At 38.5% G+C, this 26,799-nt stretch overlaps 1 protein-coding gene and 1 pseudogene across 1 annotated transcript; both read right to left on the bottom strand.

Annotated features, from left to right (window-relative positions):
- Window positions 1–8,451: 8,451 nt before the first annotated feature.
- LOC110168256 (solute carrier family 23 member 1-like) lies at window positions 8,452–26,799 on the bottom strand. Its single transcript, XM_020933683.2, has 12 exons — window positions 26,759–26,799; window positions 25,252–25,416; window positions 23,897–24,054; window positions 22,402–22,561; window positions 20,622–20,803; window positions 19,616–19,736; window positions 18,237–18,393; window positions 14,628–14,881; window positions 10,963–11,127; window positions 10,506–10,614; window positions 9,199–9,294; window positions 8,452–8,684 (listed from the first exon to the last, which is right to left on the bottom strand). Exons 1-12 carry the CDS (start codon window positions 26,792–26,794, stop codon window positions 8,452–8,454), a joined length of 1,836 nt encoding a protein of 611 aa, XP_020789342.2. The 5' UTR covers window positions 26,795–26,799.
- On the bottom strand, window positions 11,651–11,768 carry LOC129407780 (5S ribosomal RNA; annotated as a pseudogene).

Consider the following 26,799-nt stretch of genomic DNA (forward strand, 5'->3'; position numbering starts at 1 on the left):
TTAACAGTGGCTATTGTCCCTTTTGTCACAGTGTTTATTTTTTACTCAATAGTTTTCCAATAAATAGATGAGTAGATTTCGTAGAGAGGCACCCAGTAACATGGCAACGTTGTTTTCCACGAAAGCGCTTGTGTTATGCAACTAAATGAGAGCAGATGTATTTGATAGGTCTGCATATGTGACTACTCTCTGCCCCCGAGGTGAACATGTCTGAGCAAAGACGTTACATGAGAGTTTAAAGGTGGATTAAAGTTTTCAGATGCATGGGCGACCACCTGCTTGTCTCCATGGAGTTGTTATTGTTTTAGATATTCCAGAGTATGGCATTGGTGTGGTGCACTGTGTCATGTTTTTGACTCAGGGTCCAAGACCTTCTTGTTTCTGTGGATATGTCTTTGCTCTTTCCACAGTGTGACATTAAACAGCTCTACTTTACATTTGTTCAATTAATTAATTTGGTTTTAAAGAACAAAAATACCAAGAAAAACAGGCATTCTGACTGTGAGCGGGGTCGCCTCTCCACAGATCTGACCTGTAACTTGGTCTGGTTTGGTCTCCATGAAGACAGACAGGTTTAATGTCATACTGTGAAACATTCCAGACAAAGCAATAACATCTCCATGGAGAAAAGTATTTTGACAGATCTTTAACCTCTACTAAAAGTTGCACAATGCACCTTTAAACTTGTCTGTAGAGATGAACAGATGATGGTTAGATCTGTGGAGAGGCAATCCTGCTCACAGTAAGAATAATCTACATGTTTTCCAAGTTATATTTGCACTTGTCACCTTTCGAACACCTGTCATCAAATAGACCTAAAGTATTTATTTTTGACAAACTAGTCTATTCTTTTAAACCTACTGAAAGATTATAGGCTTATATATAACTTATTGATTACTATATGTAAAAAACAGTCAGAATTATACTCAAAATACTTTCTAATACTACAACTTCATGAACAAGATTACTTAAAAATACGTGAATGTGAATGTCACGTAGCCTGTTGGATACTGCATGGAGAAAAATACTGTGTCTCTTCCATTTCCCACCACTAATTAATGCCATAAGTGAAAAGTTAATTTGGGATCATAAATTATCCAGGGATTAGAACCAGAGTTTTGGAGTTGATTATTAAAATGGGAGCTGACTGGAGCGTGGAAGGAAATGGGAATTTAAACCTGTCCTGGAGCTTCCTCTGGTGGACATGCGGCAGTAACGCAGTCTGTGGTTTTTGAAGCGGAAAGTATTTACTTATTTATTTATTTATTTATTTATTTATTTATTTATACTTGCATACATACATACATTTACATTTTATTGACAAGCAATTATTTTTAGATTTTAATATTTTTAGACAAACTGAAGAACGTGAATAGTCTGAGAATAGTAATTTTACATATCGTGCGTTACATTACAGTAGCAATAAGACTATCAGTAATTCATTTTTTATTATTATTTTTTATTATTTAGGCTATTAGAATAATGCTTCTAAAATCGTTCCGTTCTCTTACTGTGATTCTGAAACAGAGATGGAGTTGGAAAATGAGTTATTACGTAATTTTTGTGTTTACAAAGAAAGGAGAGATGGGAAGAAAGGAAGAAGTGTGAGGAGAGGTAGAGAGAGCAAAGGGAGGGAGAGATGAGAGAAAGAGAAAGACAGTGGGTAGATTACAGAGACAGGGTTGATAGAGAGAGAGTAGAGAGAGATAAAGAGAGGAAGGAAGAGGGAGGAGAGAAAGTGAGAAGAGATAGGCGGATAAGAGAAAGGGCATAAATGAGATAAAGAGAGGTAAGGGAGAGAACAGAGGGAGGAAAGAGAGCGAAGGAGAGGAAGGAGAGGAAGAGGTAAAGGGGAAGAGGGAGAGCATGGAGGGAGAGAAAAAGATCGAGAAGAAAAAAAAAGAGGTGAGAGGAAGAAAAAAGATGAGAGGAGAAAGAAAGAGGTGAGAGGGAGAGGAGAGGGATGAACGGGGAGAGCGAGGGAGAGCAGAGAGGTAGAGGAAGAGAGGGAGAGGAAAGAGAAAGAGGAGAGAGGGAGAAAAAAAGAGGGAGAGCAGAGAGGGAGAGAAGAAGAGAGTGTGAGGAAAGAGAAAGATGAGGAAAGGGGGAGAGAGGGAGAAAAAAGAGGGAGAAGAGAGAAGAGGAGGAAGAGAGGGAGAGGAGAGGAAAGAGGGAGAAAAAAGAGGGAGACCAGAGAGTGAGGGGAAGAGAAGAAGAGAGTGAGAGGAGAGAGGGAGAGGAAAGGGGGAGAGAGGGGGAGAAAAGAGGGAGAGGAGGGGAAGGGGGAGAGAGGGAGAGGAGAGAGGGAGAGAAAAGAGGGAGAGGAAAGAGGAAGAAGAGAGAGGGTGATAAAAGGGGGAGAGAGGAAGGGAAAAGAGGGAGAGAAGCGAGGGGGAGAACAGAGGGAGAGGAGAAGAGCGGGAGAAGATCGAGAATGATGAGGAATGGAGGAGAGAGGGAGAAAAAAGAGGGAGAGAAGAGAGTAAGAGCAGAGAGGAAGAGGAAGAGACAAAACAGGGAGAGGAAAGAGGATGAGAGGAAGAAAAAAAGAGCTAGAGGGGAGAGGGAGAGGATTGAGAAAGAGGAGAGTGAGTGGGTGATCACAGAGGAGTGAGCGTTTGATAAAAGTGTAATGAAAGAGAGACGTGCTGATGACTGAAGGGGACTCTGCACCTCCATGAATATTTCAGACCGAATCTCAGGCTCAGGAGCTTTTCCATCACACAAGAACATCAGTCATCACCAGAAAACACCAACACACAATACACAGGATTACACTTTTCCATCTGACGTCATCAACATTTCCCTCAGAGTGTAACGCTAAGCACTGCTCTGTCTGAAGCTCTGTTATTTCTTTTTTAGATTTCGATCTGAGCTGTTTTAACACAATCTGACCAGAAAGAACAGATTTATAGCTGGAACTACAACAGGTAAGATGATTTGTGCTGTTAAACAAGTCTCGTACCCATAAAGTTACAGTCACAAGCTTTTTTTCTTCACCGTTTTTCAAGTTTTGTTAAAAATCAGAAAAAAAAAAACAGAACCATGAACACTCAGACTGATCACAAACTCCCGAAAATGTGCTGCTTAAATCCATTTTGTATTTTTTATTGACTTTTCAGACTCATAATACTAACGTTACTTGATGTTGTTTGCTCGTGTGTTCCTTGTGTTACCATGGCAACTGCTGAACATTCTTGCGGTACTCTCCAAGCTCCAGGTCAGATCTGTGGAGAGGCATTCCCGCTTACAATTTAATGCCTGTTTTCAAAGTTTTATTTAAGCCACAAAAAATATGATTGAACAAAAGCGCAGTTTAATGCCTTACTGTGAAACATTCCAGGCAAAACAATAACATCTCCATGGAGACAGTAACGAATTAGTGTAATGCATTGCTTTTTGCTGTAATGCAGTAATGTATGTAATGTAAATGTTATATTTGACTTAAATTCCAAGTTCTTGACCAAGATTAGTCCTGGTTTGGTCCTGGTTTGGTCCTGGTTTAGACCTGGTTTAGACCTGGTTTAGACCTGGGTCAGTTCTGGTTTAGACCTGGTTCAATCCTGGTTCAGGTCTGGTTTAGTCCTAGTTTAGTCCTGGTTTAGACCTAGTTTAGACCTAGTTTAGTCCTGGTTTAGTCCTAGTTTAGTCCTGGTTTAGTCCTTAGTTCAGACCTGGTTTAGACCTAGTTTATTCCTGGTTCAGTCCTGGTTCAGCACTGGTTTAGTCCCATTTTAGTCCTGGTTCATTTCTGATTTAGTTCTGGTTTAGTCCTGGTTCAGTACTGGCTTAGTCCTGGTTTAGTCCTGGTTCAGTCTCAGTTCAGCTCTGATTCAGTTTTGGTTTAGTCCTGGTTTAGACCTAGTTTAGTCCTGGTTCAGTACTTGGTTCAGTCCTGGTTCAGTTCATATACGGTGCAAAAGTTCACCATCTTCACAGTTATTTTGGTGAGAGAAACTTAAAAGTACTGCAATAGTAATGTAATGTTGTACATTTTAAATGCAGTAATATTGTAATGTAACGCATTACTTTGAAATGACAGCGATAAGTAATAAATAACACATTACAGTTTCAAAGTAACTTGCCCAGCAGTGTTATTAAGTTACAGGTCACATCTGAGGAGAGGCATTCCCGCTCAATGGTATAATGTATGTTTTTAAAGAATAATTTTATCCGTATAACTGAATAAATGAATGATATACAAGTTTAATGCCTTACAGTGGAATATTTGAGGCAAAACACCAACACATTGTACTTACCCCTTACCACACTGCATCCTGGGTTTACACAGAGAATACTACTTACTGTATATAGGCCATAAGTACGAAGCAGTAATACAAGTGCGCTTCAGTGGCCCATTACATTACACCTTCTATCTGAGTTTGCATAAATGCCTGCAGCGTGTATTGAAGTACTACCTAAATGTGTTTATCTGATAGCTTTCCTCCATCCTACTTACTGTATGTAAATAGATAAGGCAACAGAACAAAGATCCCCTCCTCTATTGTGTGAATGTATCACATATACTCATTTTATCTTCCTCTCAAGGCATATCTGTTTTTATTATATTTATCTGGTTTGATTCTGTAGGAAAAGGCTGGCATTTCAAAGACTGCAATAGCTCTCTGTGCTTGAAAGTGGATCTTAAACTGTTGCCATTTGCAGTATAGTTTTATAGAGCAATTTTTATGACACTCAGAGACGCTGTAGTACAAATGCTACAGTCATTTTCTATGTATGAATGTATATGAATAACATATTGAAATACAAAAAACGAAAATCTAGCCAAGTTAAAATGACTTGAATTAAGAAAGTTTTATTATAATTTGAGTTCATTTCACTTGACAAGTAAAATTATCTGCTAGTGGAACAAGACTTTTAGCACATAGCCTTGTAGGACCTGGTGTCCACATATATGTCCAACATTTCTGGGTTGTTCAGGGACTTAATAAATATTTTTTGCAAATCATTTTTCATCTGTGGCTTTATTATGTTCCATCAAAATGATTAAACATAAAATTAATGTTTTATATATCATATGTGGACATATAAATATAAAAATATTATATAAAAATATAATTCTTTGTTTTTGCACTCATCAGGTCCCAATCAGCCCAAATAACAAAGAGAAATCAATAAAGCCATGTAAGAGTTTGGGTCTTTTAAAATATGAAAATGCATCTTACTGCAGTTAAGAAAAAAAAACAGCAACTCTTTGCACTAAAAATAAGAAACAAATCTAATGTTGATTGAATTAAAAATACACACTTATTCTACTGGTAGAGGATTTTACTTGTCAAGATTAATTTAATCAAATAAAGTCAAAAGTTCTTAATTTAAGTCATTTGAATTTAGATATTGCTTTTTGTAGTGTACAGAGTGTGAAAGTGGTTACTTAAATGTGTTTGTGAAATTCCTCTGTCGTCCAGGTAGAGTCTATGGCAAAAGAGCAATTCAGTTCTGTCAACTGGACAAAAGAAAAGTTTTTTGATTGAATACATTTCACAACTCAACCAAGCTGCTTCTTCAGTTCTCCACTGCCTAACTACACTGAGACTATTCTGAAACTAACACACCTACTTGTTTAGAGTTTCTGTTTGTTAACTAGGTCTACTGAACTGCAAGTAGGGTGTTAGTTTCAGAGTATTTTCAGTGTAGGTAGCTCCTCTCTGCAGACATATATAAGGAAGTGTTTACTAGCACCTGACCAGAACTGAAGAAGCAGTTTGGATGAGCTACAAAACGTATTCAATCAAAAAACTTTTGTCCAGTTGACTGAATTTGATTTCTCCTTTGCTATGTTACTAATCAGTTTATAATTTATTTGTTTTTTTATTATGTTATTTACTATGCTAGACCTCAGAAATATCTTGGTAAAAAGCATTCTTATTGTTGCTATGGAGACAGAGACATTACCAAAGAGCTAGGTATGATTGGTTGTAGCGCTGTAGCGTAGATAAATATTATTATTATTGCTTTAATGAACATCGCAGACAAAGTAATAACATCTAGATTGGAAACAATAAATGTTATCATGCACTTTTAAAAATCCAACACATACCCGGGGCTGTGTTTTGTTTCATTCACACGTGTTTGAATAACCCTTTATTGTTAGTCTGCATCTCCAAAGCTCAAAATGCTCTGTTCCACCTTGTGATGTCATGAGGTGGTAGTTTTCAAGTTACCAGCAACATTTTACCTTTAGTTCAGTAGAGATTGGCAATTCCAGGGCTGAAATTATCCAAATGATTCTAGTGAAGACATACAGAATTTAAAAACACATTGGAGCACTTCCTATATCACATGACATCACAAGGTGGAACAGAGTGTTTTCTGTTTGAGAGAAGAACTCAGCCTAAATATGCAGGTTAAACATGTGTGAATGAAACAAAACACAACTCCAGGTGTGTTTTTAATGAAGAAACATTATAACATGGATCAGAAAGTAGTGTAATATGGGCCCTTTGCCTGTATAAATTTGTAAACCTGAGCAATTTCTTTCAGATATTGTGCGAAATGATGAAAGAAGATACTGCTTCCACCATGGAGCTGTCCATTGTTCTGAAATGACCCAACACCACAGCGGAAATGAACACACACACTCAGAGGAAAACAGTCACGCTGCTATCTCTGCTTAAACCCAAAAAAGAAGGACACATAATAAAAGCTGTGGGTGGAGATCAGGAGAAGATAGGGCTTTTGATGATAACATGCTTCTCCAGGAGCTAAATTTAATTTCCTTTGAGAGACGGGAGTGAAGCAAAAAATTCACAGTGTGTAAAATGAGGGGACGTAAAAGTATGAAGAAAGAACTGGTGTGACAAAATAACTTGACAGAAATGGGGTGATGGTGCAGTTAAAGGTCCTACATTATGCAAATGAGTGAGTTGTGTGAGTTTTAAGACATGTTATAACGTTGTTACTTCAACAAAAACTGACCTGGAGTTGTGTTTTGTTTCATTCACACATTTGAGTAACCCTTTATTATTAGTCTGTCTACACCTCCAAAGCTCAAAATGCTCTGTTCCACTTTGTGATGTCATGAAGCTGTAGTTTTCAAGTTAACAGCCACCTTTTACATTTAGTTATCCAAATGATCCTAGTGGAAGTGAATGGAGTTTAAAACACAGTGCAGCAAGATGGAACAGTTTTCCATTTGAGAGAAGAACTCATCTGAAATATATACAGCACCAGATGAGCCCAGTGTGGCTACAAAGTACAGTTAGTGTATTACAATTATTTTAAAGTAAAATAGAAGATGTGAAACAATAAAATAAGTAATATTTATTTAAAGAACATGTAATATACGGTTAGTTTACACAAAAATAATGTACAATTTATATAGACAAATATGAAAAGGGTTACGTTCAGTGTAATAAACACTCAGGAGAAAATAGTATCAATATAGGACAGTGCAAATACTTAAAAAAAAAAAATCAAATTAAGAAGATTTTTTGATTTGAGTAGATCATTATTCTAAGTATTTTTTTCTTATCTTCAGTGTTCCTCGGTGTATTTTCCTATTTCAACTACAAAAAGATTTGTTAAATTGGTAGATAATTTTACTTATTTACTTCTGCTATGTTTTTCAGCTCCCTGTGATATTTTTTTCATTTTTCCATATGTAGCCATGTTTGGACAGACCATGCGCAGCCTTGATTGGCTAATCCACTTGTCAATCACACTCATTTAAATTTGGGGAGATTTAATGGTGACCAGACCACAGAGTCTATGGTCTATGACAAAGTACAAGGATCTTCAACCTGGAGCTCAGGAGCTACCAGTAACTCTACATCCCCTTCCAAGTAGCTCGCCAAAGGATTTCTGAATTACATGTATTGTGCTGGATAAGTCAAATTTGATGAATTAAATGCCTATTACCATTGTACAATGTACATGTATCATTTTGATGCCTAACCTTGTACACTAATAACAAGATAATGGTTTATGTTTTATAGGCAGAATTGATTGATTTCCATATTTAGAAGTCTTTCCTTGAGTATAACAGCAACCAAGAGTCAATCAGGATTGAAGCTGTTGAAAGTAACTCCCGTTCCCAAGCTGGTTTAGCAGGGAGCGGGCACTTAGCAACAAAAATGTCAACGATGCCTGATTTGTCTGTTATTAATGTTCATCTCTTGATTTACAGGCAAAATATGGAAATAAAAACACTAGGATCATGTAAAGTGGTTTAATATGAACATTTTAAGACCAAAAAGATGAACCTGAGAGTAGCAGCTATGCCCACTTCTTATTTGGAACACAGCGGGTTAAAGTATGTCCATTTATATATAGAGTCTATGGACCACAGTCACATCGTGAGTTTTGGAGAAGTGCAGATTCTAGATCCCAGGCAACTTCAAAGTAATGGATTAAAACAAAGCAGCAGCCAAGTGTGAAAACAAAGCTCGACTTTTCCATTGACTCCATATGGTCATAGTCAGAGCACTGTCAAAAATATGAGTCCATGCTTAACTTGGTTTTTGGGGGATTATTTTGGATAACAGACTCTTCTCCAGTTCTGTCTCCATTCCAGGGACAAAATGGGATATAGCGCCCCCAAGAGCGACTCGAAAAGAAGGAGCTGATCCCAAATGGAAGGTCATAAACCTGGGACAGTCTGCTGGTATCTTCTAGGTTGTCATCTTTATCTAAACACAACAGGCCACGCTCTCTCTTAGTTCCTGTGAAAATGGACAAAAATACAGGTACATTTACATGACCAGTAATAATGTACTTCATTGCCTGCAGTTAGTCCAAAACTCTTTAAACATGGAGCAAAAGGTGCCATCACTTTACCCCAATTCTTGCGTCTTTGCACTGACTTCCTGTTTTTAAAAAAAATACATCTCAGTCTCATCCAGATTTAAACCCCTGTGCGTGCTCTGAGGTCCGAGGGCTAGCTCCAGCCTGTGGTGCCTAAGACCAGACTCAAATCCAGGAGGGACAGGCCCTTTCTATTAGTTTCTTTTGTCTGAAGTTAGTTAGTTAAATGTTTTAAATTGCTATGTGAAGCACTTCTGAAACTGTCTTGTTTATAAAATGTGCTATACAAATGAAGTTGAATGTATTGGACTATAATGTTGAGGTTGAACACAAGAGGCAAACATGCTCACTGAAAAGTGCGTAAAGGCTTGAGGGTGTGATTCAAGGCCATAGAGAGACATTATCAGATTAGTTAGAAGTATTAGAGCTTACCAGGAATTGTGTTGTCAAGGAAAAAACCAAGGAACCCTCCAATAAACATATGTGTGGTCAGGAGAATCTGCAGCACTTGGTCGATTTCTTTAACACCTGTAATACAACACAAATGTAGAACAGTTACTAATATTTGTTATGTTTTTTGCTGTGAGTCTGTCACCTGCTCGTTGATTTGCCTGGAATGTTCCACAGTATGACAGTTCTATTTTGCAGTTATTCAATTGCAGGTGGTTTTATAGGTTAAAAATACCTAGAAAAACAGGCATTCTGACTGAGCGGAGTTGACTTTCCACAGAGCTGACCTGTAACTTGGTCTGGTTTGGTCTCCATGAAGATAGAAAGGTTTAATGCCATACTGTGAAACATTCAGACAAAGCAATAACATCTCCATGGAAAAAAGCATTTGACGGACCCTTGACCAGAAAGGTTACACAGTGCACTTTTAATTAGGCTGGAAATATGAAAAAAAGTCTGATTGCAACTCTCCTGATAAAGAGAATACTGAAATATAAACTGATAAATAAATGCAAGTATCACACAACATGCAAAATAACATAAGGTTAGCCTTAATATACACTTAGAGGTTCTACATCTCAAAATGGATTCTTTTGATCTTAAGGTTGTTTATCATAAACAGACCTGGAGTTGTGTTTTGTTTCATTCACACGTTTAACACACAAACCCTGCATATTTAACATGAGTTCTTCTCTCAAACAGAAAACACTCTGTTCCACCTTGTGATGTCATGCGGTAATAATCAAAGTGCTCTACTGTGTTTTTAATTTCCGTACATCTTCAAAAGAATCATGTGGATAATTTCAGCCCTGGAATTGCCAATCTTCACTGAACAGTAAAGTAAAGTAAAGTAAAGTAAAGTAAAGTTAAAGTTAAGTTAAGTTAAGTTAAGGCAGCTGTTAACTTGAAAATTACTTCTTCGTGACATCACAAGGTGGAACAGAGCATTCTGAGCTTTGGAGATGAAGACAAACTAATAATAAAAGGTTACTCAAATGTGTAAATGAAATAAAACACAACTTCAGGTCTGTTTTTGATCAGGTAACATAACTAAAATCTCATGTTTAGACCTGATACTAGAATCCAATATATTTCACATTTTATCAACGTTAACAGGTTTTCTTACAGACTTATTAAAACAAGACATTTTTCTCTTAGCTTCACCTGACATTATAAAGTAAGTGCTAACTTTGCTAATATCACCATTTCAATCATGATTTGGATTAACCATTAACCACAGTTGTAAATCTTAATTACTTTATAATCAGTGGAATAAAACAAAACATTACCTGTTACTAAGGAGTTTGGATTCTTGTGTAACCAGTTTGGAATTGTAAGTGCAGAGAACATTGAAAACCCAAAAATGAAAATATTCCTGGAGGAGTTCATGTCAGTCGTCTGAAAATACAAAGTTCATGGTGTCAAACTGTGTACTATAACTCCACAGCTGAAAATCTGAAGATCCTATATTACACAAAATTGACTCTTGTGAGCTTTAAATCATGTTATAATGTTGTTACTTCCTTAAAACCTGGAGTTGTGTTTTGATTCATTCACACGTTAGAGTAACCCTTTATTATTAGTCTCTTCCATCTTGTGATATTAAGAAAAGGTGTGAATGAAACAAAACACAATTCCAAGTCTGTTTTTGGTGAGGAAACATTAGAAACAACATTATAACATAACATAGATTTTAAAAAATAGTGTAATATATGCCCTTTAATAGTGTTTTAGATTATGTTTTACCTGCAGATTCGAGATTCCAGCTGCTGTTATGACTCCAAACATGATTAAAAACATGCCTCCGATTACAGGGGTGGGGATGGTTGTGAAGATAGCTCCGATCTTTCCCAGAATTCCAATTAACATCATAACAATTCCACTCACCATTATCACCGTTCGGCTGCCCACCTGTTCATAAAGATACACAGAGTAGGAAGATGTGCGTCATACATTATTGATCCATGTTACTTTTTAAAAACCATAGTAATTGTTATCCAAGAAAAACTGAAGTAGTTGAATAGAATTTAATAAATGATTGATAATTATTGATAATAATTTTATGTTTTTTTTTAAAATGTGCATTGTGTAACTTTTCAGCTTTTCTCCATGTAGATGTTAATCTGGAATGTTTCACCATAAGTAAGTAAGTAAGTAAGTCTTTATTTATATAGCACTTTTCACAAACATATGTAACAAAGACGCTTTACAGAGCATTATTCAGCATTATTCATTCACTCTATACCTGATGCTGGTAAGCTACTGTTGTAACCACAGCTGCCCTGGGGCAAACTGACAGAAGTGCAGCTGCCATGCCAATCAGCGCCATCGGTCCCTCCGACCACCACCATCACTCACACACACACACACACACTCGTACAAAAAACTTTCAAATTTTCACAACAACACAACAACAGTTAATGTGACTGGCGCCTCACTGTGGCACCTGATTTTCCCAATGGTCTCCCATCCAAGTACTTACCAGGCCCAGCTCTGCTGAGCTTCTGAGGTCTGACGGGATCAGGCTTTTACAAGATGGTATGGCCACCGTATGGGATTAAACCTATCTTTTTATTTTTAACACTTTTATTAACCCTACATGATCCTGGTGTTTTTATTTTGCCATTTTGTCCGTAAACTTGCATTCCTAATTTAGAATTGGCTCCAAATTCACTTCTGTAACTGCTAGCCTCATGAACTTTATTTGACTAGAGCTGAATATATGGTATGGGTGACTAGCCAGGCTGGCATCACCTAGTGCCTCCAGTCAATTTCATTTTTCTCGAGTGACTAGGTCAGGAATCAGAACACACTAGACGGTTTGCAAGAACCCCTGAAGTTGTAGACTGCGTACCGACCAATCAGCAAAGAGCTGTGAAACCATGACGTCAAACTCAAGCGCCTGTCTGGGTCCCTTTTGTGAGAGGGAATGTTTGGTGAATTTTATCAAGGGGAAAGATGTTATTACCTATCTTCCTTTGGGATTTGGGGCATTACATACGTCACGACCAAATAGCAGCAATTGGTTAAATAAAAAAGTACCCGCCTACCGTCGAGCGAATGAATCTTAATGCTGCGAGGTCATACAGTTTCCACGAAGTGAAACAGGCTGATGAATCAGGCTAATGGGAAACATCACACGCCCTTAAGTCCACTTCTTTATACAGCCCCTCCTCCCCCTAACTCTTTTCTTTAGTCCTCTGGGTACTGCCCAGTTTAGGAGATTAATTTGAAATTAAATGGCAGAGTGTAGGTGTTTTTAACTAACTTACTAACTTAACTTACCTTAACTAACTAACTTTAATCATCTTCAAAATGTGGACAGAAGTGTATGTTGTAAAAGTTTGAATCACTGTACATTTTGCTTTCATCAGACTCATTATCAACTATGATCTGCTGTTGAATTAGTTTCGTAATTATAAGTTACTCTATTCACCCAGAATGCAAATTTGTTCTCTAGATTGGACCCATCCTTCACAGCCTCTGGGAAAACCTGTCAGGAACTGGGCACAACTCAGACACAAGAATTTTGGCTTAAGAAGTTAATAAATCAGAACAAGTTAAAGAGTCTGTACCAAACTTTTTGACATGTATTTGAGCAAAATTTGTCTTGCCACAGTATAAGCAGCTCTTGTGGTCAAAATAAGTGCTGTGTGCTGCATCTAATTATACAATTTATTGCCCCGGAATCAGGAAGTGCTCTTCCAGCATGTTTTAAAAGTTGTGAAATGCACTTAAAAACGTATCTTACTGAATAATTCGGCTGATTGGAAAGTATAAGGTAAATGCAGAATAACTTTGGACCACTGATAATAATTTAAACAGAACTACTTTGTTTTTTCACATTTTTAAAGGTGCATTGTGAAACGTTTCTGGATGAGAGTCAAACAAACAAATATATTAAACAATCTATCTTATATCTATCTATCTTGTATGTGTTGATGTATGTTTTTATTTCTCTAAATACCGTAAAATCCATGGAGATAGTTAAATGAAATGCCATACCGTAGGGCACAGGTGTCAAATATGCGGCCCGGGGCCAGATCCGGCCCTCCAAGACCTTTAATCTGGCCCTCGGCTGATTTTCTACAAAAATATTTTAATCATATTTTCTATTAAAATATTGTAAATTTTCTGTGGTGTTTATCACAGCAATGTCTCCAGCGTCTCTGTACGTGGCCCCTCCCACCAGAGCAGCACAAATGAAGACTTGTCTCTTTCCAAACGCTCTTAAAGGACGATCGTTTTGACTGTTGACCGTGACATCCTCATCAGAAAAATGTCCAAAATGAGAAAAGTGAAGCCGAGTGCAGGATTTTACAACAAAAATTTACTTATTCCTATTTATAGAAGTTCATGTTAAACAAGTTCATGTTAAAACATTATGTTGAAATTGTATTTTTCTTAAAGTTTCAGGTTGTTCATAATATTATAATATTTTGTAAAAGAAAGAGTTCATCAATTAAAAAAGATTTCTGTAATAGATTTGCGTTTCTCTGCACAAATAATTGAACTTATTGTTATTTTTGAGGTTTATATGACATGAGTTTTCTGATCCGGCCCCTTTGGGATCAAAGTCGGTTGGATACGTCCCCCGGACCAAAATGAGTTTGTAGGGCATCAAAGAGCCACTGGGGAGGCATGACACTCACGGACTAAACCAGGACTGATCCCAGGACTGAACTAGGACTAAAACAGGATTAAACCAAGACTAAACCAGGACTAAACCAGGACTAAACCAGAACTGAGTCAGGACTGAGTGTCGGGACAGGCCCGGAGGTGGTGAAAGGACCGATACCCCATGAAGCTAAGTGCACTCCGCGGGCTCGGGGTCCTCCCTCTCTCTCTCAAGTCCAAGATTAGTACTGGTATAGACCTGGTTTAGACCTGGTTTAGTCCTGGTTTAGTCCTGATGACCTACTGATGTTCAGTGATGACAAAAGTCACCTCAGTTAGGCCTGTATGAAGTTGGAAATTATTTGCTGTTTAAATTGTTTATGAATGTTTATGAATGTGTTTTTACAAAAAAAAGAAAAAGAAAAAATATATTATCAATTGTATATTATCAGTTCAACTCATCATGGCCAGGAACACAAAAGATGCATTTACTTCAAAGGCCAGTATGGGGTAGGGCAGGATGGGATTCTGGAAAAGAGGGGGCTCTGCTCTCTTTACTTTCTCTAAGGGGAGGCTCACATTCACCCAATTTGAAAACCCCTACTGCAGAAGACTCCAGGAAAAAATAATAATATCTACATGAAGTGAAGCAGGCGGCAGATCCTCTACCAGAAAAGTTACACCTTTAACACAGTTGCACCTTTAAGACAGTGGTATAGTGGCTTTAACAGAATTAGATAACAAATAAATTAGTGTGGTAAGAAGTGGTCAGTTACAATAAAATCCTTTCTTACCTTTGTGATCCCCAGCGCTGCTATATTCTCACTGAACGATGTGGTCCCATTCCCGGTCCCAAACGCCCCGGCCAGCAGTGACCCCACTCCCTCCACGCCAATGCCCCGGTTGATGGCGTGTTTGGGTGGAGGAGGTGCGCCGGAGAGCCTGGCACAGGAATGGTAGTCACCCACAGACTCTGCCATAGAACACACGATACCCGCCAGAATGCCAAAGACCCCCGCCAAGCTCACGGTCGGCATGCCCCACTGACCTGAAGGACGAAACATGGATGAAAGAACATATAGGCATGGTTTTTTGTATAGCACACCTCGTACAGCAAGTAATTCAAAGTTCGGCTCTAGTCAAATGAAGCTCATCGAGGCTTGTAGTTATAGGAGAGTATTTGGACTCATGCTCCGTATGAATAGGAATGTATTTACGGACAAAATAGCAAAATAAAAACTCCAGGATCATGTAGAGTGGGTTAATACGAACATTTTAAGACCAAAATGATGAGGCTCACTTAAGCAGTTACAGAGAGGTAACAGTTTTTTAGTGTTTGTCAATTGAGGCCAGAGTTGATGGAGCCAGAAGCGCCCCCATGCTCACTTCCCCGTACGTATAGAATAACAAATGGTATTCAGGTTAAAACTTCCTTTTATATGTTATAATTGTTAATCTCTATGGCAACAATCATAATGTCATCATTCTGCAACTCAAAGGTGAATTTAAAGATGTACTCCATTTTTACTATCCTTAAAACGTCATAAGCAGAACCAGTTTGAAGTTATTTCTCACTTATCTTATACATTCAGGGAAGCCTAATTATTCTACAACTAGCAGGCTAACATGCATTTCCTGATTATTGGCCAAAAACACTTTATGATTGGATGAAAACAAAACACAGTGAGGGTCAAGTCAAAAAGCCCAGCCCTTCTGCTCCAAGTCTCACCTCTCCTCTCACCTCTCACCTCTCCTCTCCTCCCCTCCTCACCTCCTCCCCTCCTCTCTCCTCCCCTTCTTTATTAGTTGATGAAGTTAATTTGAGTGTGTCCAGTAGATGGCAGCAGAAAAAAACAGATAAACAGGTGTGTCTCAATCATTTAATTAGGACCAGGTGTGCAAACCAAACCAAACCAGGAATGTGAGGGAAAACAGAGACACACCAGTGAGGAAATGAACCTGAAACATTAGTTTTTTAAGTTCAGTTAAAATAGGAAATGGTGTAAGATCTAAGTTAGAGTACCACTAATAAAAAAAAAAAAAAAAAAAAAAAAAAAATATATATATATATATATATATATATATATATATATATATATATATGTATATATCTGTCTTAAAATAATAAAATATTAAATTTATTTCATATAATCATTTAAATTTGTATAAAAAATAAGTTATATTTATGATTAAAATTGATTGATAAAATTATACTTTGGTTAAAATTGTAGCTATTTAAGTTAATATGTAAAAGGGAAATTATATAATAAATATAAGAAATATTATATACATAGTAAATATTATAATTTATGTATATTTATTAAAATTCAATTTAATTTAGATGTATCACTAATGAAATTGTAAAATGTAAATTTAATTTCATTATGCATATTTGTTTACTTTGAAGGTTTTCGACCTGCTACTGCTACAGCTACAGCTACAACTGCTGCTGCTGCTGCTACTGCTACTACTACTACTGCTACTACTATTGCTGCTACTACTATTATTACTATTATTACTACTACTATTACTACTACTACAAAACGAACTGAACAATTGCAATAAAAAAATCTTCAAGCTGAATTGAGCCTTGTGTATTGTCCCTGGTTTTTCAAGTTGGACATGTATTCTGTAATTAAAGACTTGACAGTGAGCTTATTTTGACCTCAAGAGCTGCTTATACAATATATCTGTACCTATTTTACTGACATACATGGAAAAAAATCAAGAACAAGCCCTTTAAAATATTAGAAACAAGATTTAATTCTGAATATTTAACAATTATCAAACAGAGCTTACGTTTTGATTGATTTGAGAATTATTTCAGATTGGTTAGAAACTTGTTTGACTCAAATATTCAGTGAGAAAAACTGGGAAATTGCTTTTGAGATGAGAACATACTATTCTTCCATCAGATATTTTTTTGATTGAAACAGGAAAAAAAATCCCAAATTAATCAGAATTATCTTACAAATAAAATAATCTCAGTCAAACAAGGAAATGGATTTAGTCAGAACTATTCAAAACAATTAAAGTTGTTTTAAAAAGATAAAAGTCTAGATCTTCTAGTACCTACCCACTAATCTGCTTTTCAGTGGCTTCTTAACTTTTATATCTTTTTGTATCTAAGATACATTCTGTCTTTTGTGCTGCATTTTACACCTTGCCTGGGGACCACAGTTTATTAATATGTATTTTCTCCATTCAAATAACTTATAAATAAAATTAAAAATACAATTCTACTTCATACAGTAGACCCCAATAGATAGTTAAATGTCCTATATTACATCAAATGGAATCTTTTTTAGTTTTTATTCATTTTAGAATGTTGTTACGTCCTTAAAAACATACTGGAGTTGTGTTTTGTTTCATTCACACATGTTTCAGGAACTCTTTATTATTAGTCTGTCTACATTTCTAAAGCCCAAAATGCTTTGTTCCACCTTGTGATGTGATGAAGCGGTAGTTTTCAAATCAACAGCTACCCTTCAATTTTGTTAGAGACTGGCAGTTATAAGGAAGAGATCATCCAAATGATTCTATGTAAGGTGTATGGAGTTTAAAAACACAGCAGAGCACTTCTTTTATTACCACGTGACATCACAAACAGTGTGTTGAAAAGAAGAACTCAGTTTAGGGCCTGTTTACACGAGAACACTTGAGACAAAATGTTTTATTGGAAGTGCCTTTCATTTGGATAGTGACAGTGTTTTGGATCTTAAAAACACAAACATCTAAAACCACCCTCCAGAGTGGAAAAGTCTGTAGCGTTTCGGTCTACACTGCCCAAGACGCAAAACTCTGGTCAGATCTGCTCACGTTGCGTACACGTTTACGTCACATACATACAGTACACACAAACAAACAAACACGTGGGATCATTTCCATGTGTCATACCTTCAAGTTGCTCTGGCAGCTCTAATGAACTTACACGAGACTCCCAACAAATGCACAGAATCTGCACAGATACTATTAGTGAGCAAAGACGGAGAAGGATCTGCAATCACCTTTGTCAAATTCCGGATGCACCAGTTTGTCGCAGGCGAGTCAGACAGATATGGAGAAGACCTGGAGAACCAGTCAGTGGTGGGGCAACTTTGTGGAAGGAGTAGCTGACGAAAATGTGTTTACTTTTCCAAATGTCTAAAGACGCCCTTTGCTTTAAGTACGACCATACACAATCAGACTCCACACACTTTTGTGTCACCGTATGCATGCAGATTTCCTCCAGAAAACACTCGTCTAAACACGAAATAAAAAGTGAAGACACAATGCCACTTTTGCGTCTTCTGTTCAGACCCTCATCATATAAAGGTAGAAATACTTACCACTACATTATTATAATTTATAATTAAGTTGTATTGATATATTCTTGTATGTTTTATAAGTTTGTTGACACTCACCAGGGTAAGGGAAGTTGAACCATGGAGCTTGTCCTAACACATCCCCTTTAATATCAGTGCGAGCCTGGTAGCCATATTTGTCTGGGTCTGAAGGTAGAACGTTGTAGATGGTGAGGAGGTAACAGACCAGCCACGAGACCGCTATGCCCAGGAGAATCTGTCAATATCTGTCATTAGAAACACTCAACTCAAAGAACAGTGGAGAAATACTGGAGTTTGGTAACAGTTTAAAGGTCTCATATTACTCCAAAATGATTCTTGTGAGTCATGTTAGAATGTTGTTACCTCTTCAAAAACAGACCTGGAATTGTGTTTTGTTTCATTTAGTTTATTTATTCATTTATTATTAGTCGGTCTACATCTCCAAAGCTCAAAATGCTCTGTTCCAACTTGTGATGTCATGTAGTGGTAGTTTTCATACATGTGTGAATGAAACAAAACACAACACAAATATGACAGAAAATAGAAAACTCAACAGAAATTAGAGTAATATGGGTCCTTTAATCCTGACATGGGCTTGGTTTGGTCCTGTTCTAGTCCTGGTTTAGTCCAAGTTTATGCTGATGTGGACTTGGTTTGGTCCTGATGTGGACTTGGTTTGGTCCTGATGTGGACTTGGTTTGGTCCTGATGTGGGCTTGGTTTGGTCCTGTTCTAGTCCTGGTTTAGTCCAAGTTTATGTTGATGTGGGCTTGATTTGGTCCTGATGTGGGCTTCGTTTGGTCCTGTTCTTGGTTTAGTCCAAGTTTATCTACATGAGTTAAAATTGCATTAGTACTTTGGATTTTTTTTTTTTTTTTAATTCTGTCTTATATTTGACTATTCCTGACAAGTTTCAATAAGTTAGTGATCTGTCAGTGGAGTTTTTGATGAGGGAAAAAACATAAAAACATAACGTAGCTTGAAGAGATGGTAAACATACTGAAATTAGTCATAAATCTTATCTTAAAAGTGCATTGTGCAACCATCACCTGCTTGTTTCTATAGATATGTTACTGCCCTGCCTAGAATGTTCCACAGTGTGACATTAAACAGTTCTGCCTTACATTTATTCAATTACAGGTGGTTTTATAGTTCAATAATGCCTAGAAAAACAGGCATTCTGACTGTGAGCTGGGTCACCTCTCCACAGATCTGACCTGTAACTTGCTCTGATTTGGTCTCCATGAAGATAGAAAGGTTTAATACCATACTGTGAAACATTCCAGACAAAGCAAATAACATCTTCAAAGAGAAAAGTATTTGACGGACCCTCCACCAGAAAAGTTACACAACGTACATTTAATATTATGTTTATGAAATAGTCTAAGATGCCCACACATTTGATCAAATTAAAATAAAGATTAATCCTGGATTTCTTTTACGCAGAGTGTTACATACAGGCATGATCTGGAAGAGGTAGAACTTGGAGGTGTGGAGTTTCCTGGTTCTGTTGTATGTGGGGATGGGCAGAGGAACCCTAGAGAGATACTGAGAGAAGACGATGATCAGAACCGTGGTCCTGGGGAAAGAGCAGTTAGAATAGATCAATATTTGAAATGGATATTTGTGTGAACAGAGTGTTATAATGTTTTTCCTGCATCACAAACAGACCTGGAGATGTGTTTTGTTTCATTCACACAGGTTTAGCACACATGTCAAACCCTTCATAAAGTAAGTACTATTTGTAATAATACAGATATGTACATTGACAAAAGTAGACATTTCTGTGTGCTCTGCACATGCTCAAAGTAAAACAATCAATCAATTTCAGTCCTGGAAATGCCTCTCTCTACTAAGGTAAAAGGTAGCTCCATCTATTGATTTCCATCCATTTTCTCCTGCTTATCTGGGGCCAGATCATAGGGGCAGCAGTCTAAACAGGGACTGCCAGACTTTCTTCACCCCAGACATTTCCTCCAGCTCCTCCGGGGGGATCCCAAGGTGTTCCCAGGCCAGCCCAGAGACATAGTCCCTCCAGCGTGTCCTGGGTCTTCCCCAGGGGCCTCCTTCTGGTGGGACATGCCCCAGGAGGCATCTGGAACAGATGCCCGAGCCATCTCAGCTGCTCCTCTCGATGTGGAGGAGCAGCAGCTCTACTCTGAGCTCCTCCAGTGTGACTCAGCTCCTCACCCTATCTCTAAGGGAGTGCCCAGCCACCCTGTGGAGGAAACTCATTTCGACGAGGGGGGATAAAACTACCACTACATGGCACCACAAGGTGGAACAGAGCATTTTGAGCTTTGGAGATGTAGATAGGATTACTCAAGCATGTTTGAATGAAAGAAAACACAACTCCAGGTCTGTTTGTGATGAGGTAACAGGATTGTAACATACTGTAGATCAAAAAATGGTGTACTATGAGCCCTTTAAGCAGTAAATAGTGAGATACTGTATGGTTACGTACAGAGCAGAGATGCCCCAGTGGCTCCCTGCTCGGTCTCCCGCTGAGTCATACAGAGACACACCGATCAGAGACACGGTGGGAGCGATGGTTAAAGGACCAATGAACCTCATGAGGAACCCAATGAGACCAGAGAAACCAACCAGGATCTGCAGCACCGACGCAACCATGATGGAACCCTGCAGCTGAGAGACGGAGGGAAGGAAGAGGAGGAGGAGAGGGAGAGAAGGAGAGAGGGGAGTGCATAGGGAGAAAAGGGGAGAAAGGGGGAGGGGGATGGAAGAGAGGGAGGGAGGGAGGGAGGAGAGAGCGAGGAGGAGAAGGGGAGAGGAAGGGAGAAAGAGTGAGAGGTCAGGAGGAGGGGGGTAAAGGGAGGGAGAGAGAAAGAGAAAGGGAAGGAGGAGCAAAAGGGAGGGGAGAGAGAGGGGGAAAGAAGGAAGGAGGAGAGAGAGGAAGTGAGGGAGATGGAGTGAGGAGAAAGGGAGGGGGATGGAAGAGAGGGAAGGAGGCAGAGAGAGAGAGAGAGAGGGTGAAGGAGGACAGAGAGGGAGGGAGAGGGAAGGAAGAGAGAAAGGAAGCGAGTGGGGAGAAAGGAGGAGAGGGCGCAAGGAGAAACGGAGGGGGATGGAAGAGAGGGAGGGAGGAGGGAGATGCAGAAAGGAAAGAGAGAGGGAGAGAGAGAAGGAGGAAGAGAGAGAGGGAAGGAGGGAGAGAGAGGGAGAGGGAAGGAGGAGAGAAAGAAAGTGAGTGGGGAGAGAGGAGGAGAGGGAGAGAGGAGAAAAGTAGGGGGATGGAAGAGAGGGAGAGAGGGGGGGAAAGAGAGCAAAACAGAGAAGAAAGGAGGAGAAAAAGGAAGGGAGGGGAGAGAGAAGGGGTGAGGGAATGAGGAGAAAGGAAGGGGATTGAAGAAAGAGAGGGGGGCAGACAGCAAGGTAGAAGGGGGAGGAAGAGATGGAAAGGGATGCAGAGAGAGGGAAAGAAAGATTAATGTAAGGCACAGAGAGAGGGCGAGTAGTAAAGTTGGAAACGAGTGGGAGAGAGAGTAATAGAGTTAGAGTGGGAGGGAGGGAGGGAGGGAGAGGAGAGAAAGAGAGGGAGGGAGGGAGAGAGACAGAGGGAAGGAGGAGAGAGGGAGAGAGAGAGGAGAGAGACAAATAGTGAGGGAGGGGGAAGAGGCAGAGGTAGAGAGTGATGCGGGGGGGGGGATTGGTATGAGAGAGAGAAAGTAGTAGTACGTGAGTAGTGGAGTTAGAAAAGAGTGGGAGAGAGAGTAATAGAGTTGTGGTGGGAGGGAGTGAGGGAGATAGAGAAAGAGAGGGAGGGAGAGAGAAAGAAATGGAGGGCACGAATAGTGAGGGAGAGAGTGAGACAGTGGAGGTAAACGTGGAAAGAGCAAGAGGGCATACAGTTATCCAGACAAGATAGTTAAGATCGTCAAGATAGAGTTAAAAGGGGGAGAGAGAGAGATAAAGTGATAGAAAGAGAGGGAGAGAAAGGGAGAGGAAGAGAGAGAGTGAAGTAAAATAAAAATGTCTGGGATAAGAAGCTTTATATCATGAACATATCAACTGTCTGTCTGAATACAATAATATTCAAACAGCTCAAATGTTACTTCTTGTCAGTTTGGAAATATTTCTATGTGAGTAGTTATTTGGATGATCTATATTTGTGTGCATGATCTTATATAACAACTTTTATCACTTGTCACCTCACAGATACAATTCCCTACGATCCATATCCATATCATCCAAATCATTCTTATCTGTGTTAATGGGAAACTTACAGTGCGTAAACGACTCTGCCACACCTCGATGAAAACAGGAGAGGAGGTGTTCACGAGGCTGGCGTTCTGAGTCCAGGCCGGGCACTCCAGCTCGGGCAGAGACAGTAACGCCATGGCAGGGGTCACCAAGGAGAAGGTGCCCCCCTGGAGGATGGGCAGTCTGCAGTGAAGAATGAGAAGGAGTTTTACTGATTCTCGATACCTTGGCTTTGGTATGAATCAGTACCAGGTTTCTTTCCTGAAAAAACACTTCAGCATGTTGAAAAGAGAAATTTATTTCTGCCTTCATCAGAGGGGTGATCTGAATGCTGGGATGTGTCGTTTATCAGCTGTTGTTCCAGGCGTGGTCAGTTTGATGGATTTGTCAGATCGATCAGAATTGAGTCCCATGTGTGAGTCAAGGTAAATACCCTCTTGTCTCTGTTGATGGTCTGTGCGCCCTGCTTCCTGATTTCAATATCCTGTCGTATCAATATCGATAGTGGACACCTCTGATGAAGGCGGAAGTGCAACCGCTGAGACATGTCAGGTAAATAAGCTATTTAATGAGAAGAAAACACTAAGGGCCTGTCCAAATGACAACATTTTTTGGTCGAAATAGAGAAGTTTGCATTCATTTTGGTCTTTTGTCCATACAGAGCCAGTGTTTCGGGTGGGCGAAAACTGAGTTTTTTGAGAACGGGTTCCAGAGTGGAGAAATCTGAGAGCGCCGGTGTCATGTTGTCGTGTGGACAAACAAACAGCAGCTTTTGGAAAATTATCATGTCACAACCCCATCATCTCCAGGGTCCTCTGATGCCTTTGCGGACCGCAAAAGCGTTGCCGAAATGGGACAGGTGTAGCCTACGGTTAACGCTAATGCTAACAACACAATACGCACATGGATCAATAACAAAGATTACACACGAGTAATTAAAATGTTGGAATTTCAGACCAGGTTATTCTAATAATTCTCATCAAAATCTTAGGGCTAAAAATGAAAACTTTTGCAAAACAAAGCAGCTATATTTCTGGGATACATCTAAAATAGGCTAAATTACCTTATTTTAATAGATCCATGTTGATCACAGTGATGAGATTTGCATTATTAAATGTTACATGAATATTTATTGATCCGACAATTTTTTCCGGCCGTAAAAGAAGCGTTGTCGTGTGGACGTAGCCTAAGTTTCTATATAATAAGAAGACAAGAAGAATTTTCTAAACAAACTTCAGCATGTTATCAAAAGTTTGTAATTTTTCAGTTGTTAATTTCATAATAATGTGGTAATAACATACTGAATTCTGTTGTTTCAGAGCTTTAAAATAAGGTGCATATCTATATTTACTGTAAAAATGTGTTTATGTTCTCAAAATGTCTGACTGGAGTATAAGATCTGATAACTAATCCCACACCTGAACCATTACATTTCCAGTATGACTCGTAAACACTTCATATCTAACCACCTCGTATCTAAAAACAGTGCGTGCAGTGACAGTGTTAGAGCAGTCTGACCTGACTCCCAGTATGACCTGCAGCAGCGTGCACAGCCCCGACACAAAGAAGATGGTGTTTATGAGGAGCCCCTGAGTGAGACTGTCATTCTGCAGACACAGACGCTCCGAGAGGATCAGAGGGATGGAGATGATGCCCCCAAACGCTGTCAGGTAATGCTGAAGAAACACAAGAACTATACTTGAGTTTTAAAATGTGACTTGTGTTAAAGGTCCTATATTACAGAAAATGTACTCTTGTAGCCATTTTAGAATGTACTCCTCAAAACCAGACCTGGAGTTGTGTTTTGTTTCATTCATAAATCACACGTTTGTATAATAATCTAAAATAATTTAAATTCCCCCAGAGCTGTTATCACCTAGAGCATTGTTTCTCAAAGACCGGGTCGCAACCCTCAGGTGAGTCTCAAGAGGTTTTTTGGCCTGATATACATATTACGCTCTCCTCCTGCACTCAGAGTGTAACATGCTACACAGACAGGCCCACCTATCTCATTAGAAATGTTGAAATGTTCAGCATAATTTCTCATCTTTTTGTAATTACTTTATTGACTATTTTGTTCCAATATTGCTGGTTCAATTGAATGTTGAAAAGACAACAGCTTTAAGCTACATTTAATGTCAAAATAGGCGACTTATGGATCCATTTATTGCTTTTTCATTGTTTAAAACTTGAGTAATACTAATTGTTCAGAGACATGATCACTCAGTCAACAATAAAATATCCTCATTAATGTTCAATAATGGTCATATCCACGTTATTTTGTCATTTACAAATAATGTCTATTGCCTTGGGTTGCAAAGGTGTATGACTTTTAAAATATGGGTCCCCAGAAAAAAAAGTTTGGGAAACACTGACCTAGAGCACCAGGCCTCTGCTGTCATACTGTTTTATAACCTGTAAGAAGATAACATCCACTCCCACTGAAACTAATCTGAAACTTACTGTTCTCAATGTCAGACCTTTAAGTAACAAATCATTTTTAATTAATCACTTCTTTTGCCCTCGACTTGTTTTTAACTAAAACATGGCTTGACAAAAACATAGGTGCAGTGCCAATGGAAACAACTTCACCTAACTTCAAATTTGAATCAGAAACATGACCAAACAAAGGTGGAAGTGAGTAATTTTGTACTTTTTGGATCATTTAATTACTCACAGTTTGTCATTTGGGGTGTTTGGCATGTTCAGTTTGAGAGAAGAACTCAGTCTAAATATGCAGGGTTTGTGTGTTAAATGTGTGAATGAAACAAAACACAAAACAAAACAAAAATCTTTATAACAAAGAGCAGAAAATAGTAAGTAAAAGTAAAATGGGCCATTTAAACTATAGGGAGTTTACATTTTCAACTTACCTGAAGAGCCAGAAACACACAGAGGTACCATGGAGGGACATCAGTGACGCAGTAGGTCGGTTTATTCCTGTCCTCTTCTTCTTCCTCCTCCTCTTCTTCCTCTCTTCTGCTCCTTGGTGTGTGTCTTTGTTTCCCTATAGCGACTTCACTGCTGTGTTCATCCATCTAGAATGACACCCAGACCGCACACAAACCAGTATAGACCCAAACATACCAGCAGCGCTTAAGGGCATTTGTGTGCATCGATTTCCGCTTAAACTGGCACAACTGATGACGATGAGCAAAGAAGGATGTTAAAGGAGTACTATGGACCTTTTCTGGTGAAGGTTATGCCATGTACTTGTTCTCATGGAGATGTTATTGCTTTACCTGATATGTTCCATAGTTTAGTGAAACACAGGCTTATATCTGTCTGCATTTCACTCATGAAACTACTGCACATCGCATCAGGTTTGTGTAGTTGTAGTGTGTTATTTTGTATCATGCCTTTGTATAATTATGGAGAATTGTCGTATTTGAACAGAATCGTACTGCTAACCATACGAAGAGTTTGAATAGGGCCCAAAAGAGATCACTAAATCACTCAAATATGTATGGATGACACATAAAAACTCTTCAGGTGTGTTTTTGATGAGGGAACAACGTTATAACATGGTAGAATGCTCCACAAAGTTGATTTGACATAATATTTCCTCTTTAATAAAGAGAACAAGCCTCCTAACCCTAACCTCTTAATTTAGTGACTAAGCCTGAATTGTTCTTGATGAACCATTTGATAACTGTGCTTGTTCATGCTATATTAAAGCTAATTAAGGTGTAGTTCTTATAAAGTGACACCAGTAATACCATACTATGGAACATTTAAGACAAAGCAATAACATATCCATGGAGACATGCAAGTGATGCCAGACCCAACCAGAAAAGTTACATATTGCACCTTTAAATGACCACAAATGTAATCATTGTTGATCCGACTACTGTTTACTCCTTCTAAAAGTAATTTAATTACTACTTAGATTTTTTTGTTGTTTTTATTTCAAGTTATGAGACTACTGATAAGTTACTCTTAAAAAAAAAGAAACATACAGCTCAGGAACCACCTTATAAAAAGCAAGAATTCTTTACAGTAAAGACACTTTCTGTTCTAAAACCTGATTTCACAAGAGATGCACAGTCCTCCAGAAAGAACATTTGTATTATTTTGGTTCACAGCAGATCTGCGTCTGATACCAGGAGAGCATCTTGTTTATCTGATTTACTGTTTTATAACAGTTCTGTGGATTACCCAATAATATATTTTTTTCAGGGAAAAAGTAACTAAAAGTTACTAGGCCAAGTAACTGTAATTTAATTAGTATATTTTTAATTGTAACTAGTTACATTACTGCCTTACTAAAAAAGTAATCTAATTACAGTAATCCCGACTTTGCAACTATTTACTGCCCAAAAGTGGTGCCCATTTTGCAGTCTAATAAAGCACAAACCAAAATAGCATTTTATTACTCACATGAAATGCATGGTTGTCAACTCCTCCGTTTTCCATTTCAG

This window comes from Boleophthalmus pectinirostris, unplaced genomic scaffold (genome assembly GCF_026225935.1).
Source record: "Boleophthalmus pectinirostris isolate CB_2022bp ecotype Guang Dong unplaced genomic scaffold, ASM2622593v1 HiC_scaffold_13, whole genome shotgun sequence".
NCBI lineage: Eukaryota > Metazoa > Chordata > Actinopteri > Gobiiformes > Gobiidae > Boleophthalmus > Boleophthalmus pectinirostris.

What these genes read in the sequence shown, in the direction of transcription:
- LOC110168256 (XM_020933683.2), bottom strand. Translation starts at nt 26,794, where the DNA reads ATGGAAAACGGAGGAGTTGACAACCATGCATTTCAT. An exon ending in GGCAGAGTCGTTTACGCACT is followed by an intron (nt 20,804 to 22,401) that starts GTAAGTTTCCCA and finishes TCCGTCTCTCAG; the next exon opens with CTGCAGGGTTCCATCATGGT. An exon ending in GTTCAACTTCCCTTACCCTG is followed by an intron (nt 14,882 to 18,236) that starts GTGAGTGTCAAC and finishes TTCGTCCTTCAG; the next exon opens with GTCAGTGGGGCATGCCGACC.